The following is a 15639-nucleotide window of genomic DNA, read 5'->3' on the forward strand; positions in this document are numbered from 1 at the left end:
AGAAATACTTTCGATTACACGGAGACGCGGCCGATAGGACGCTCGGATAGAAGCCGTCTAGACGTCTGCCCAAATACGCACGCAACTACTGCGAGCGAAGGGCGCCGCTCGTGGAGGTCGAGGGCTCGGAAAAAAATCGCATGCCGAGGGTCAACGGCCGCCTAGACCTCGCGGTGTTTTTGGATCACGCACAGAGACTTGTGCGAGGAATATTCTCAATGCAAACTTTCTCTCTCTCTCTCTCTCTCTCTCTCTCTCTCTCTCTCGAGTTCTTCCGGCACTCCTCGGGTTCTAATTCCTCGCGACTCCGTACTCGAATTCATGGAGTCTCGCTCCCTCGTGTGATTGTATAATTTAGATGCTTCTTCGAAATTCATGAAGAAGCCAGTTTGAGGAGCTCTATCGAGTGACTTGTCGAGCTGATATCTCTCCCGACGCGACGCCTCGTGCAATGTCCTACAGTTTGTTAAATAAATTAACAACGTCTGTTTGTTCAATAAATAAACGATCTAATCTTGCGCTGCGGCGCAAGCGACGATTGATAAGACCTCATTAGCGGGCCTCGTAGCTGCTCGTGCTTCATCGCGAGTTCCGTCGCCTTCCGAAACGGCGCTCGGAGCATTCGCACGAGAATTCAATGAACCTGTAATAGCCCCGCGAAGAAAACGACCGCGAATACGCTCGCCAAAGGAGCGAGGTCGAAGGCGCACGCCGTATACCGCGTATACACCGTGCTGCCGTGCGCTCGCCTATCGATCCTGCCGATGCAATCCGAGTCGATCTTTAAATTTACAACGCTTATATGCCGCGGGCGAGGAGTCCCATCAAATATCCAGACGCGCTCTCTCGTCGAAAGGGGGGACGAGGGCGAGGGTCAGAAGCGAAACGTGAATATATCCGCCGCCGCAGGAGGAAACTTCCTCTCGTCTACATGAAATTCCTTCGTCATCTGAAAACGGCCGGGTCCCCTCGCCGCTGTTAAGGTCGCGCCGATCGGACCGGAGAAGCGCGACGGATTACCGATTTAATATCTTAAAAGTGACAGCGCGAATCCGCCGCGATAGTCGCGCTATTTTAACGGGCGGGCGCGAGGGATCGCGATGAAAAATTCACTGTAGCGCGGCTACAGGCGTGTGCTATCGCGTCCTTACAGAGAGCTCTATTCGCCGGATAATTATGTCCTCCCGGCCGGAGGACATAAATGTCGGCGTTCGCGACTAAAATACGCGAGCGCCGGATCGGAGTTGAATGCAATTTTTTCATTAAATGATGGATCCCGTCTGGCGAAAAGATTTACACGCCTCGGGCGAGCTGACTCGCTCGAGCAGAAATTGTCACTTTTTTCGTCGTCACGATCCTGTTCGGAGCGACAGCTGACGTAGAGCATCGACAATTATCGGACGAGCAGCTGAGAAGTTGAGACGACGAAAATTATCAGGCCGCTTGCCAGGATAATTAAGAAATCAAAATGATCGGCCGAATAATCGTTCGCGCAAGGCAGCAACGGGGAATTATTCGGACGAACTACTTGCACCCGGATGCGGCTTCGAGGATGCGGGCCAAAGGACGCGGAGCAAGTCGCGTGGAAAAGCAACGGAAATACACGGCGGAACAAGCCCGAAATTCCAATTTCGCCCGATAAAGGCCGCCTTGGGCCTCGGATTATTCGTTCGCCTTGCACTTTGAAGTTCCGCGCGGAAGCGACTTCCGAAGCCCAAGTTGCTGCTTCGCAAAGCCTTCCGGGAAACGAGGTTAATAATACAAAGACGTACGAGGGCCGGCTAAATACGAGCGACCGAGCCGAAAAAGGTCGGAGGTTAAACGCTCGGAGGGAAACGACCGGGGGAAAGGGTCGAAGACGCGGGCAATCGTGACGCGTCACGTGGAAAGGCACGCAAAAGTCGAGCTCGATCGGAACTCTCGGCTTGATCTGTCTTGTCGCGGCGAATGATTAATTTCCCGTTTCCTGCGGAGTCACGGGTTACTTCGGTGAATCTTTTCGCTCGCGTTTTTACGGCCGCGTCCCGTGCGTCTCGTAACGGCAGGCGGATTGCGATCGATCGCGACACAGAGTGGGATTGCGCGATTGCGACGTTAAAGTGTCTCGGGGCTTATCGAATGGCCCCGCGAGCGGATGAATGAATAAATGAGAATACCTCGTCGCGCGTGTTGTGTTGTACTTAATATGCGACGTTTACAAGGATAAAAAAGAAAGCTGAAGGAAACGTTATCTTAAATTGTACATATTTACCCAAGAGCAGTCGGCTCTGTTACTTAATTAAGGAGTACAATCGCGAATTTTGTCGTAAAGTTTGTTTTATACACTCTTTGCAGAGTCTCTTTATTCGATTCATAAAGGACCGTAAATCCTCCCGTAGTTAGGTTCCGGCGTATGTCAGCTTAAAACACGAGCGCTACTTCCACGGCTGAAAGAGAATTGGACATTGGACTCTTTCTCGTCTCCCGGAATACAGACTTAGGATGACGTTTTAACGATGTTTTGTTTGATTCCGCTTTTGTCTCCCACACAGAAGCACATTTACGTTCAACGAACGAGCGGCCGGGACACGTGGTTACGTAAAGTCGCGGAACTGCGAAGTAGAAAAAGCCCGACGTCTGTCGGACCGAGGGGCGGTGGTCAGTCGACCTGGGTAGACGACCTGGGGGGCGGTTCGCGGCATGGAAATTCGTCGCGGAACGACGCTCTAATCGATACGAAATTTCAATCTTCCTCGTTAGAGCCGGCCTCCTCCCTCGCTACCCGAGGGGAGCGACATGGTGATTCACGCTTCCGCTTTTTTTCATTCGGCGCGGCGACCGCGCGGGCGATTTTACGATCGAATGGGAGCCGGCGGAGGCTAATAATTCCCTGATGATGCTTCAAGGTTTTTCGTTCAAAAGAACGCTTTGCTCTTCTCCGTCATCTCTCGAGAAGCGAATTCAAAGAGCGCGCGCTCTCGAAGACAAATACGTGGAATTTCAGCGAAGAGACATTATTGACATGTAAATTGAGATCCGGAATAGAGCAGGACGATGAGACTGTGTTGCAGACGTCTTTTGAAATAGTTTGTGTTTCCTTAAGCAGGACTATGTGTAAATTTAATTGGAGAAAGTCTTGAGGAGCTTTTATTTATTTCACGCTGTAACGAACAGATTATATGCTAATGAACGCTGCGCTTCTACATTACGTACAGAAGTTTTCTTTCAGAATTTTATCTACGTCTCGTAATAAACTGCTTAATTATGCGTCGCCGTCCGAGCTTTCGGCGAGGTCGTGATGGCGACTCAATGATTACGCGTTGCAAAAAAGGCTGCTTTGATACTCATCTCGTGAAAGGTTGTTGACGAAGTGGATTTGAGGTTGCGCGCGCGGAGTTCTAAAAATAAATAGGAACGAAAGAAAGTAGAGACGTCGGCGAAAAGATGGACTCCTTGCGCTGTGCTGCTGCGAGGAACAGTAATTTCTCAAATTACTGCTTTATGAAACACACGCGCGCAATGCGAGCACAGTCTTCCGGATGCCGTCGAATCGGAACGTGCGCGATATTCTCTCTCTCTCTCTCTCTCTACATATCCTCTTTCGTTCCTCTTTATCATGCACGGAGAAAGAAAATGTCTTGCATCTCTTCGTTTCCTACGAGACGGTAGAACGCGAAGCTTTGATATGTGAGAGGTGTGGGGAGAAGTTCTGTGTAAAAGACAGCTTGAAAATTAGGAGCCAAGGGGACGACGACGGAGAAACGTGCTGAACGTTCGAGACGAATAGGCGTGACAGTAAATTACCACTTCACGGAAGACACGCTCAACGAGAGTACAGGCTTCCAGAGACGTCGTCGAATCGAAACGCACAAATATATCTTCCGTATGTGTATTCCGCTCTATATCATCGAGAAAGAGATACTCTGAATTTCCTCATTTCTCGTCGCGAGACCGTAGAATCAAGCTTTGATACGCAAGAAATGTGGGAAAGAATACCACAGGAGAGACATCTCGGATTAGAGAGAACGCTGCAAGAGGATGACGGAGGAGGCGAACGTCAGGGCGGATAGACGTTGCGCAGAAGCGTACCTTTTCACTTGAAATTTGTAATTTGGTCTTGAACAAAATACAATTTCGTTAATCGTCGGCTGTCGAGGCGTCGCGAGGCACCCTCCCTCTCCTGAGCGCCCGAGGTCCCACAGGAGTAATCTCCGCCGGCGATATTTACAGCGTCGCACAAACGATTTAACCTACAAAGTCTATCGGGAAGAAAATCAGTTTTGCAGGAAGAAGAGGATTATCCCGGCAAAAAATTACACAATAATCGACGCTAGCACGCGACTGAGAACTTTTTGTTCCATCGTGCAGCACGTTGGCTAACCCGCGGGCCACGTTTCTATCTTCGGCGCGGTCTCTCGCTCCCTTTCGCGTGTTGCCGCTGCTTAAAAGCCAACTTCGGCGAAGAATTTAGGCGCGAGCAAATTAAATTACAAGTTACTCGGCAAAGCCGCAAACAGCAGCCGTAGACGTATGGAGAATGATTAAGCCGCTAACGGCTCGAACTGCCGCCGGAGCTGGCGGAGCACGAAGTGCACGGTATCCGCGACATTCAATTTTCCAGGCACGATCTAGCCTCTCTCACGTACGAAAATCGGAGAAAATCGTTGCTTCCTCCCGACCCACGGCGAGTCACTCTGGATTTGTCTCGACTCTGAAAACCTCTTCATCAAATTAACCAGACAAACTCGACGCCATCAGCCGGAAAAGCCTCGAAGCAAGCGGCGACCGAGATAACTAACAGCGAATTTCGCGCTACGATTTCTCGCGACGGATGCAGCGAAGGAAAAAAAAGAGAAAATGGCAGAGGGAGAGAGAGAGAGAGAGAGAAAAGGGGATGGGAAGGAAAGGGGGAAAAATTCGATAAACCAAGCGGAATCGTTATTTCACGCGCGGCATTTCGGCCGCGTTGCAGCACGCGCGCGTCTTATCTCGCGGGCGTTTCCGCGCATGGGAGAAAAAGCCTCGACCGTCGTTTCGTCGTACGTATGTACGTAAATACGCATACGGTCGATGTAGGTCGGCATCGCGTAGAGGCGTTAAACTGGGCCACGGTGCGTCGGCCTCGAGGCTAGAAATATCGCCGGCGTACACACGGAGGAGAGAGCGCTCGAGAGCGATTAACCCTCGCGCGGCTGAAATGCGCCTGGTGTGCACGAACGTGACTTTATCCCCGGCGCGAGGTGTCGAGGAGACTCGAAGCGATTTGTTTTTCGCGCGTGACAACCGGCGGATCGAATCGCCCACCGAATTGAATTTGCGCTTAAACTCTCTATTGCCAACTCGCTCGAGAGTTCGCTCTCGTTCTCTGATCTTCGTTTTTGCGCTGTTCGAGCGCTGGCTTTTCATTTCCTCGTTATAGCCCAGCAGCGGCTGCGATTGTTATTTAATTTTAATACGAATCGCGCTTTCGTGCCTCTTGCCCCCACAAACGTGAGTGTGTTGATCGATTTTCGCCGGTGAACTCGAGAATTGGAGTGGCAGAAAGAGAGCCTTGTCTCTAGATCGCTCGGCTTTCGCAGCCGCTTTGCTCGGCTTCGTAGCTCCGCTCGAAATAGCGAGTACATTCATTGTACAAATGTTGCAGGATAAATGCTCGCGACGCAGAGTCGCTTAAAGGATTATTACGAACTTGTGCGTACGGACCGAATGAAACGCCGTATGATTTATGAAACACCGTCAAACTGTCAAACGAGCTCGCGCTCGAGCGAGCGAAGCTGCGCTCGTTACTAACGCAAGGAGCGCGAGAGATTGACGCTCATAACACGGAATACACGGAAACGCTTAGCGAAGGATGCAGCGATTCCAACAGCGAGATCTCCGAGTGCGCATACGCCGCATGGACGAATTTGGGAGCGCAAAAAGTGGGACAAGCGGAACAGCGAGAAAAAACGCAACATAAATAATATAAATCTCACGATGACGCTGAGGTTTTGCTTTCTAATGCAGTCTCCGCCGCGTACTCGCGCGGCGTCGTCGCGTTCACTCGACGAGAAACATCCACGACGATAAACCGAGCGAGAGTAATCTCGTCTGAAAATTTGTATCGCGCGCGTCGGAGTCGACGTTTAATCGCCCGACACGCTTGGAATCCGTCATTCGTCCCTCCGCTGGAAACGGTTGGAAAAAGCGTCGTGTCGCCTTCCGTGCAAACCGCGGAAGAGCCCTTGGCTTCCCGAGCTCGCCAGCGACGCCGCTGAAAGATATTTATCGGCAAAGACAAAAAGAAGGCAGAGAATCGTCTCCGGAGCACGCGATATGTCGCCCGTCTATTTCTCACCGGTTACATACACACACACACACACCACACACACACACACACGTACACGTAACCGGATTACGACGGCCAAGTCGTAAAAGTCGTAGTTAAAAGTGGCAGTGGGCACAGCTGCTAACTCCGCCGTTCCTTCCTCGTCTGCCCGCCTCGGCCGCGTGTGTCGAGACTTGCGGGGAATCCGTCTCTTGAAATTATTGCGCGCTGCTTAAACTGCAAAAGTTTGGAGTAACTCGCGGACCACTGTCGCGCGGTTTCCAGGAGAAGGCAGACGAATTTTTCAACTCTCTCTCTCTCTCTCTCTCTCGACGCGACGAACGGTGGATCCCAGGATTGTCACGCGCTCTTCGGGGGCGGCCGATGCAATTTCGATTAAACTTTCGGCCCTCCTCGGGACGAGGGTCTCCCCTCGTCGCTGGGAGCGCGAAAGTTCGAGCGTCATTCCGAAGAAATGCACAGCGAGCTATAGCTGGAGCTTTGAAATTGGAACTTCCAACAATGTTCGTACGGTGATCCGAGAAGAGATGCGGGCTCTTGTCAGGATGACGGCGAGCTTCGTAGCATCGTAGCGACGCCTCTCCACGTTCCAACCCCGACGCGAGCGGCAGGGTCGTTGATCTTCGCGCGGGGTGAATAAATGTGCTGGAAAAGCCGACTGCCGGTTTGCGCGCCGGGCCTTCGAGCGGCCTTGGCAGTGACGCGAGCGAGCGGCGATGAGGGACTGCGATGTTAATCGCGCATACGTTAGAGCACCGGCTCGCGATCGAGAATACTTCCGGGCGAGTGCACCCGGCTGAATTGCGCGTCCCGACGTTGTCCCCGACGCGAGTCGGTGGATTCAGAAAGCTCTTCTGTCGGAAGCGCTCGTCCGACGTTGCAATAACGAGTCGACGAGCGAGCGGAGAGATTTCACGTGGACGAGAAACACGTTCCCGCTCGCGATATAAATCACGTGGAAGCTTCTCGATACTGGAGATTTTTATTTATGCGACAAACACCAGTCGATCTCCCCCGGCGGCTCTTTCTCTCGCGCGCGCAAAAAAGCGCTACAAAGAGCCGCCGGTGTATGCGTGTGTACGCCGTGCGCTAAGAGGGTGCCGTTCGTCTTCTTATTTTAAAAGCGCCAGCGAGAGAGAGAGAGAGAGAGAGAGAGAGAGAGAGGCGGCCGAGTGCGCGACGCAGCCTTTGAGCGGCCTTGGCAATGGAGTGCGTTCGCCAAGGAGCACTTTCCGGGACCGTGAGCAGCGTGCAGCGCGTCGGGGAAATACACCGGCCTTGGGGATATCGACGAGCGTAAATTAAGAAAGTTTTCCCCTAAGCACGGCTCAACACGGAACTTCCCGTGCGTGCCGGAGATTGTCGCGATGAAACGAGTCGAGTGCGTATAATCCGTCGGCTCGGAAGAACGATAAAGAATCGCCGAGCGATTCCTGCTCTGGCGCTCGGGTTTCGTGGGTCCGTCGGGCTCGACGGGCTTATCAGTGAGCGCTTGATCAGCACCGCGCGATCTTCCGTCGGACAGCGGCATGTCGGTCGCTTCCCTCGGTAATTAGTTTCCCCGGCGCGCGGCGATCGCCAGCGCGCAGCTCGTCAGAGGCAATAAACTGCAGCGGCGCGTATTTTTACACCGTGCGGAGGATAGAACAATAAGAATGCGCGCGCGCGCGGTCGATAGGCGAGCAGGTGAGCGTAGTTACGCTGGAAGAGGCGTGTAATCCTGAGTGAAACGCACGGAGAGAATATAGGTGCGAGGACGCGAGCACGCCGCCGCGCGACTCGCGAGGTGTGTTGGGCCGTGTAAACTCGGCTTTTCGGCGAGAAGACCGTCATTCGCCACGCGTGACGTTTAATCCTTTTTGAAATATCATCCAAGCATCTTGCCGGGGGGAGCATCTTCTCGCCACGGCCGAGTGCACTTAGCGCGCTGCCAGGCAGCGCTGTATTATTTCGCCGCCTCCATTTTTGCAGCTTAATTCACGAAAACCGTCCGTGGCCCTCTCGACGTCCGCGCGGTTTGGACTTCCATTACGCGCGCGCGCGCGCGCGCGCGCCCACGGCTCTTGTTCCCGCCAATTGTTCTCCAGCAAATTAACTTACATACGGGCGGGGCCGTTGATCCCGCGCGACGATAATTGCGCTCGCGTGCGCGCTTTTGACCGTCCTTGACAGTGAAACGCAGATGCGGCGTGAGATACTTTCCGAAACTATGAGCATCGCTTGAGCATCAAAGCGGCCGGGGCTACAACGACCTTCGGTCTATCGATTCGTACACGCAAACGGCGCGGATTTATTTCACCGCTCGCGCTCTCCGCTCTGGCGTACTGTGTCGTCTCGCATATCCCGCCCGGCTGTATCCGGTCGTTGCGCTTTTACGAGCGTGTATACGCCGTTTATAGGAACTAATTGGCCGCGGGCCCCCCCCCCCCCCCCGGCTAAGTCCGCGCGCGGCTAAGGAAATTCGAACGCGGCCAAAAGTCGCGTCGGGGCGTCGCCGATTTATCGGCGACGCGCGCGCAAACACAGGCACGCTTGGCACGCCGAAGTTTTTATCGCCGTGGAACGGCCGAATATCATACGGGTGCAAGCATGAAACTTTGACAACACGGTTATGGCCTGCCTCCACTCTTCCAGGCGTGTGCGTCTTGAAATATGGAAGGCGCTTCCGCCACTGCCGCGCGGCCAGGCTGTCTTCGGGCGTCCTTGGCAATGAGGAGGCCATGAAATATTTTACGGAACTGCGCGCGACTCGTATCAATATTCCAACGACGCCGGGGCATCGGGATATTACGTTGCGTCGCTTGCTCATTAATTAGTTATCAATAATGCCAGCTCCGCGCGCTCGCACAATCGCCGCACTCCGGGACGGTCTCCACGTGGGACTTGTTCGCTTCCGCGCGCTCGCGAACGCGAGCCTCGAGGGTCTCTCGAATTGGCTCTCTCTCTCTCTCTCTCTCTCTCTCTCTCTCTCTCTCTCTCTCTCTCTCTCTCTCTCTCTCTCTCTCTTTCTCTCGATGCTGCAGAAATTTCATCCCCACCGTTGCCATTTTTTTTCTCTCTTCACCTCGCCCGCACCGTCGCCGATAGCGCCACGTCCGCAGCAAATCGAGAGGTCGAATGTCGTTTCAGAAGATCTCCGGCGCTGAAATCCCTCCTCACGATGGCAGGAGCGAACCGAGAGTTTCGGCAAGGCCCTGAAGGTTTCGTGCTCGCAAATCATCGCGGTGGACGAAGCTGGTCTTCGTGCGATTAGGGGCTGTGCCAGGGAAGCGCGGGCCGGGGGTGGTTCCTTCCATCGCGAGGATCGAGATGAGCGATCTACAGGCCACCCTCGAGTTCTCTCTCGAGCTCTGCAAGTTCTACAATGTTGACCTCTTCCAACGCGGGTGAGATTCACGTCCGAGTGAGCTCTGAGCTCCTTCTAGCAACCCTCTCTGAAGCACCCGCGAGAAGCAGCGCGGTCGGGTTGTCTAGGACGAGCCTCGAGCCTCGAGCCTGTGTGTGAAATCGAAATCTGTATACGTGTGTGTGTGTGTGTGTGTGTTGCAGGTACTACCAGATCCGAACTGCTCTCAGAGTGTCGCCGAAGCTGCCGGTCAAGGTGGAGGTTAATCAGCCACGAAATCGTAAGCAGGCAGGCTCGCAGGCGAGGCGAAACGAAGCGAAAGCTCCCACCCGACTGGATCGCATTCCGCTCGGTCACGTGACTGCCGCCGGCGATAACTTGGCAAAAAACGAATCCGTCCAGCGTTGCAGCGTTGCAGCGAACTTCCGTAGTAGCGTCGCGTCGAATCGATCTCGAGGAGCCAGAACAGTCTTGTCTTCCACGACGTCTCTCTGAAACATCTCGTGTTCTCCTCGGTACTCGCTCGGCGGCGAGGATCGCGTGCGCGCCACCGCCGCGATCTCTCGCCGTCGAGAGCTGCCGCGTCACGCGACCGGAGAGTGCTCGCCAGATTCGTTCGCCGACCCGGCCGCGGTCCGGGTCCGTTCGCCTTGCGAGATCGATCTAGCCCGCTCCGTGTTCTCGGGGATGAGACACGAGAAATTCGGCGGCGGGCACGTTCTCTCTGTGTTGCAGACTCCCTGGAGGCGCCGGGCACGAGCAAGCGCTTTCAGATACTCTACAGGAACGAGGAGGTGACACTCGGTACCTCCGTGCTGTTCCGGGCGCACGTGCTCGTGCACAGTCACAAGATCGAGGAGGCCCTGTCGCGCACCCACTTCAATCTGGGAGTCGAGCTATGGTTCAGCGAGCCGACACAGCCGGGCAACATGGCCTGCGTGTCCTCGAGGTGAGCGTCTTGCCATCTTACATGGGCGTCGGCGCATTACTATTCTAGTGGCGGCAAAGACACAGGGTGTGCTTGCAGCCGCGGGAAAGCAGCCGCGACACTCCGAGCCGCCGAGCGCGTTAATCTTTTTACCCCTCGCTCCCCCTCTCCTCTGTCGCGTCGTCCTTTCAGCAAGATGCGGGAGAGAGAAGCCTTTTAATTATTATATTTAATTACTCGGGCATTTTTGCATTTATTAGGGAAGTAGGGCGACGCTGGATTTCGGATTAAAGGGATTAATCGTAGATTCGGCTGTGCTACTCTTTTATTTATCACGGTCATTTTGCATTCTCCTTCGGCACGATGATCTCGCGAGTAACCGGCGCACACGATGCTAAAGACGTGTGTAATTTCAGTGGGGGGGGACAGAGACGGAAACGTCTGGTTTCTCGAGGACGAGGAGGTTTAATATAAAGATGATGCCCGCCTGCGTGTGTGTAACTTCATTTAGAAACGGACACTCTTGAAACTTAAATTGCTAGTCTTAAAATATTCAACGGATGATGCCGCGTCAGCGTCAGAAAGCCCAGGGGGTAGCACGTACTTTCCCTCGTTTCGCACTTCCGTCTCTCTCTCTCTCTCTCTCTCTCTCTCTCTCTCTCTCTCTCTCTCTCTCTCTCTCTCTCTCTCTCTCTCTCTCTCTCTTTCTCTCTTTCTCTCTCGCTCTCTCGTGTCCTCTAATAACGACGCGACACGAGCAACCCTAATGCACCGGATGTGCAGATTGCGCCTGCGAAGCTCGCTCGCGACGTTCGCAATTATAGCGCGCTTCCTTTTGAGCGTGGCACACGTCCCTAAGTGGCTTTCCCGTCGAGTTGCCGAGACTGATTGCCGACGGAAAGGCACCGGGTAAAAAGGAACTTACATATACACAGGAGCCTCGAACGATCGGCTTTACGTAACGTGACGTAACGTAATTTCTAACGTATATGTTTCTCGCCGAGACGTGGCTCTATCTCTCTCTCTCTCTCTCTCTCTCTCTCTCTCTCTCAAACGTTCTTTGGTCTATTACCTATTAGACACCTGTCCACAAATACATCCTGAGATTGCGGCGGGGTGACCGATCGTGCGCTTCCGACGGAGTCGCCGTCCTCGTGCGCGTGATCGATCGGAACATTTGACGGACGTACCTTTTTGCAGGGCGCTGCAGCTGAATTTCACACCCACTAAGGGCCTTCACTACCATCTGCCGGTGCTCTTCGATTACTTTCACCTCGCCGCGGTGTCCATCACGATCCACGCCTGCCTCGTGACACTCCATCAGCCCTACATCAAGTCAGTATCGCTCGATCGCGCTCGCGTTTCGTAACTCTCTGCGCGATGTAATCGACGTTGTCCCTCACGTTGAACCCTTCTCTCTGTTTTATGGCCGCTTGCACCACCCTCCTCCCGGCGGAACGCAGGAAGAGCATACTGCACTACGTGCAAAGCTGGTGAGTTCCTCAACATTTTAAAGTTCGGAATACTTTCCCGTCGGTCCTGCGATTTATGTTGAGACCTTCGTCTCAACTTTCGAATCTCTCGAGCGAATCTCAAGCTGATCTCGGGCTTTGTAATCGACACGTTAGTCAATGGAGAAATAATGTGTTAACAAGGAGTGCAAATCGAAAATATAAATATATTGCGATGTATTTTGCACGAAGTAGAATCCAGATCGCAGGGAATAAATCGTCAAGTATTTTCTTGACAGACAGACAGACAGTTACCGATCGAATTTTGTTAAGCAAACGTAATTTAACGGCTTCTTCGTCCAAGTGAAAGAAAAATATTCCATCGCGCGAGCACGTCCGTCATGAAAAAAGTGGCCATCGCGCCGAATTAATCCGAATCTCATCATGATTTTAGCGCACCGCGAGGCGGCAAGCCCTGGCTGCAGTTTAAACAATCCCCGGCGAACGGTGACAACAGCTCGTCCACTTTCGGGAATATTGTGAGTTTGCACGAAACGAGTCTCGCGCGACGTGCTCGTGGTCGTCTAATGCAACCCAGGTCCGCGGCTCGTTTCAGGAGACCACTACGAGATGCGTCGGATCGACGACGAGGATGCAACACGCGAGGCTGGTGCAGCAGGAAGTCGCGAGATTGCTTCTGGCAACGAGGGAATCTCTGCTCAACGACCTGTCCGACTTGGCGCGACTGCTCCCTTCTTGGCAACAAAGGGCGCTTGAGCTCGCACAGAACACGCACAAAGAGATCACGAAGGTGCGCGTTCTCTCTCTCTCTCTTTTTTTTCTCTCCTCTCTCTCTCTCTCTCTCTCTCTCTCTCTCTCTCTCTCTCTCTCTCTCTCTCTCTCTCTCTCTCTCTCTCTCTCTCTCTCTCTCCAGCCGTTGGCCCGCGCGCTCTCAATTCGCGAGTCGCTTTTCTAAGGCTCTTTGTCCGTTGCTTGCAGCTGATTGACACTGAGGAGGCCGACATAGCCCAACTCTGTGCACAAAATATTGTCCTCTGGCAGCACTTCCTGGAGGCATTCTCCGGCCGCGAAGCGGTTCATCAGCATCTCGCGCGAATTCATCATCAATTGAGAGTGAGTGGCCCGTAAGAGCGCGTGAAATGATCATTTCTTCCCTTGACTGACCGATCGTCCACGTGCAGGTGAAGCGTTTCGCAGAGGGTTTCTTCGTGCTGGAGAATCCCAGAACGTCGGCAGCGGGCTGCTACGACGCGAACTACCAGTCTTACCAGGCGGTGAGCGAGGCCGCCCGGCGGTCGCGTTACCTCGCGTCCTTGCCGCCCTTACCTGTCCATTGCCCGGAGCTGGACGGCGATCTTCACTCGTTGCCTTTGATCTTCGAGGATCAGTACGCCGACATGCAGCAGAGGCATAGAAACAGCGGTAGGCCCATAGCGATGCGACGCGTGCGGTATTTCCGTGAGAAAAAGAAAGAAAGAGAGAGAAATGCTTCTTCCGATCGTTCTCTATATCAGCGAATGTCTCTGTCTTTGAATGATGGTGTTCCCCAGTTCCCAACATGGACGACTGCAGCTGCGGAATAGCGGCGATACTAGAGTCGCGCTCGATGGGCATCTGGTCGCCCAGGAGCGAAGGCGCGGCGCAGGACATCGGATCGATCCAAGCCCGGCTGCTGTTGACGCCCTCCACGCTGCCCGCGAGGCACAGCAAGTCCTTGGACCAGCTGGGGCCCGACCTGGTGCCTCTGCAGCCGAGAACGTCGCCGAAGACCCTACCGAGGTCCGTGTCGACCCAGCTGTTCCCGCGGCAGCGCGTTGGCGGTCGCAACGTCACCCCGCCGGCGACGGTGCCTTCCAGAGGGCGACCCAGGTCGACAGTGCCGTCCAGTACCACCCTCTTCCCGCCGTCGGGCCAGCAGCAGGCTTGCTCCGCGCCAAATCCATCCCTCGGTTCTACGCCGGTAATTCCCTTGCCTCGGGCCAAGTCCACGCAGATGCTGGTGCCGAACCGGCAACAGCATCAGCAGCAGTCCGACCATCAATCAACCTCCATCACTTCCCTGTTGGCCGCGATATTCCCCGAACTGCCGCCCGGCGAGCTTTTGCCCGGCTACCGACCGTCGTCCAAGTCCTGCGACCAGAACCTCACGGTGCCGACTTGCATGGGCGCTTTGGACCCTGACCAATTGCCCGATTGCTTGACGGAGAGGAAGTCGAATATCCTGGAAGGTATGACGAAATATCCCAGAGTCGTGAGTATGAGAGATCTAAATCTGCATGTTGAGAAAGAAATTGGCGAAATACTGCTTCAGCTAGCTATTGATCGCACCAGGGGTGTGAACCATGGGTCTGATTGTACTATAAGGGGCTCCGACTAAACGCAAGCGATAAATAGATATGTATGATAATTAATTCGGAGCAATCAGTTTGACGACGTGTGTGTTTTTGCGCTGTGTGTTTCGGCCAGACTACCACTCGCTCGACACCAGGAGGATACGAAACCTGCTGGAGCCGCGGAGCCATCGTCTGGGGACACGTCAGCCGCTGCCAACGACCACTAACGACCAAAGTAGCTTTTTATCCGCCAAGGCGAACATAAATGGCGACAGCTTCCTGCAGGATCCTCAGCCGTTGCACACCGCGACGCTAGACAGGGTCACTTACCGAGGCAACTCCCGGAGGCCGGGGCACCAAGCGGCCGGCAAATACAGCCAGACCAACGGCGTCGAGTGTCGCAGGTATCACACGCTCGGCAAGACGTCGATGTCGCAGGCGCAGAGGAATCGCGAGATATCGGAGTCCATGAACGGCAGCGCGCTGGCTAACAGCTACTCGGCCCTGGCGGAGCCGTTGAGCAAGAGGTCCAACTACTACGCGACGACGACCACCACGGACACGTTCTTCTATCGCACAAACGGCAGCACGAGCGGGCAACGGCGGACGCGCGACGAGCCGGACAAGCCGAAGAGGCCGAAGAGCACGGAACGGCTCGTGGACGACGTGGAGCGCAACGAGTGCTGCGACTTCCGACCGCGAGACCGGCCGCGAAGGAGAGCTGAGCGACTAGGCAAGTCCTCGCGCAACGGGGTGGCCCAGAACTGCGGCGGCGAGGAGCAGCCGCGACGCGGCCAGAGCGACAAGAAGAACACCTCAGAGACGCCTCAGGAGCCGGTCTACGAGGTGATAGCCTTGAAGCTGGAACCGAAGAGAGAACCGCGCGTGGAGCGGAGGAGAAACAAGCACAGCAGGAGGCCGCACTCCGCGCCCGTTCTCGATACGGACCACCCGCTGGAGGAGAGCAAGAAGTGCGGCCACAGAAATCGGAAACCAGCGCCACCGCCGCCGGCGTATCAAGATCTCGCCGATGCGCCGTTGCCCAAGTACCGTCATCCGCCTACGACGCCCACGACGAGCGTCCTCGAGGTGGAGAACAACAATAAAATTATCCTGAAGGTGAGGGGACAAGCTTGCGCCTCGATATTAAGAGCTCGTGAAGGTTCATCGGGTGGTCGATTTCTTTCCCTCGCGAATTCGACTCTCTCTTTCGCAGACGCGCGATCGGCTGAATGACGCTGAATTTGTTTCTC

The 15639-nt window shown here is 54.5% G+C and overlaps 1 protein-coding gene across 6 annotated transcripts in view; it reads left to right on the forward strand.

Annotated features, from left to right (window-relative positions):
• The window catches only part of LOC105182744 (uncharacterized), a 33602-nt gene that overhangs the window by 8524 nt on the left and 9439 nt on the right, over positions 1 to 15639 (forward strand). For 3 of the 6 annotated variants that reach the window (XM_019841245.2, XM_019841249.2, XM_025307288.1), the window contains exons 2-12: positions 9437 to 9693; positions 9857 to 9933; positions 10389 to 10602; positions 11782 to 11916; positions 12045 to 12074; positions 12487 to 12571; positions 12631 to 12843; positions 13032 to 13166; positions 13235 to 13475; positions 13604 to 14281; positions 14520 to 15505. In XM_019841245.2, coding sequence (XP_019696804.1) covers positions 9617 to 9693; positions 9857 to 9933; positions 10389 to 10602; positions 11782 to 11916; positions 12045 to 12074; positions 12487 to 12571; positions 12631 to 12843; positions 13032 to 13166; positions 13235 to 13475; positions 13604 to 14281; positions 14520 to 15505 — 2871 coding nt within the window. In that variant the 5' untranslated portion in view covers positions 9437 to 9616. The remainder of the gene's footprint in view (positions 1 to 9436; positions 9694 to 9856; positions 9934 to 10388; positions 10603 to 11781; positions 11917 to 12044; positions 12075 to 12486; positions 12572 to 12630; positions 12844 to 13031; positions 13167 to 13234; positions 13476 to 13603; positions 14282 to 14519; positions 15506 to 15639) is intronic. The other 3 variants (XM_019841246.2, XM_025307289.1, XM_019841248.2) reach the window with 2 other exon arrangements.

The sequence above is a fragment of the Harpegnathos saltator genome, unplaced genomic scaffold, assembly GCF_003227715.2.
Source record: "Harpegnathos saltator strain DR-91 unplaced genomic scaffold, Hsal_v8.6 scaffold844, whole genome shotgun sequence".
NCBI lineage: Eukaryota > Metazoa > Arthropoda > Insecta > Hymenoptera > Formicidae > Harpegnathos > Harpegnathos saltator.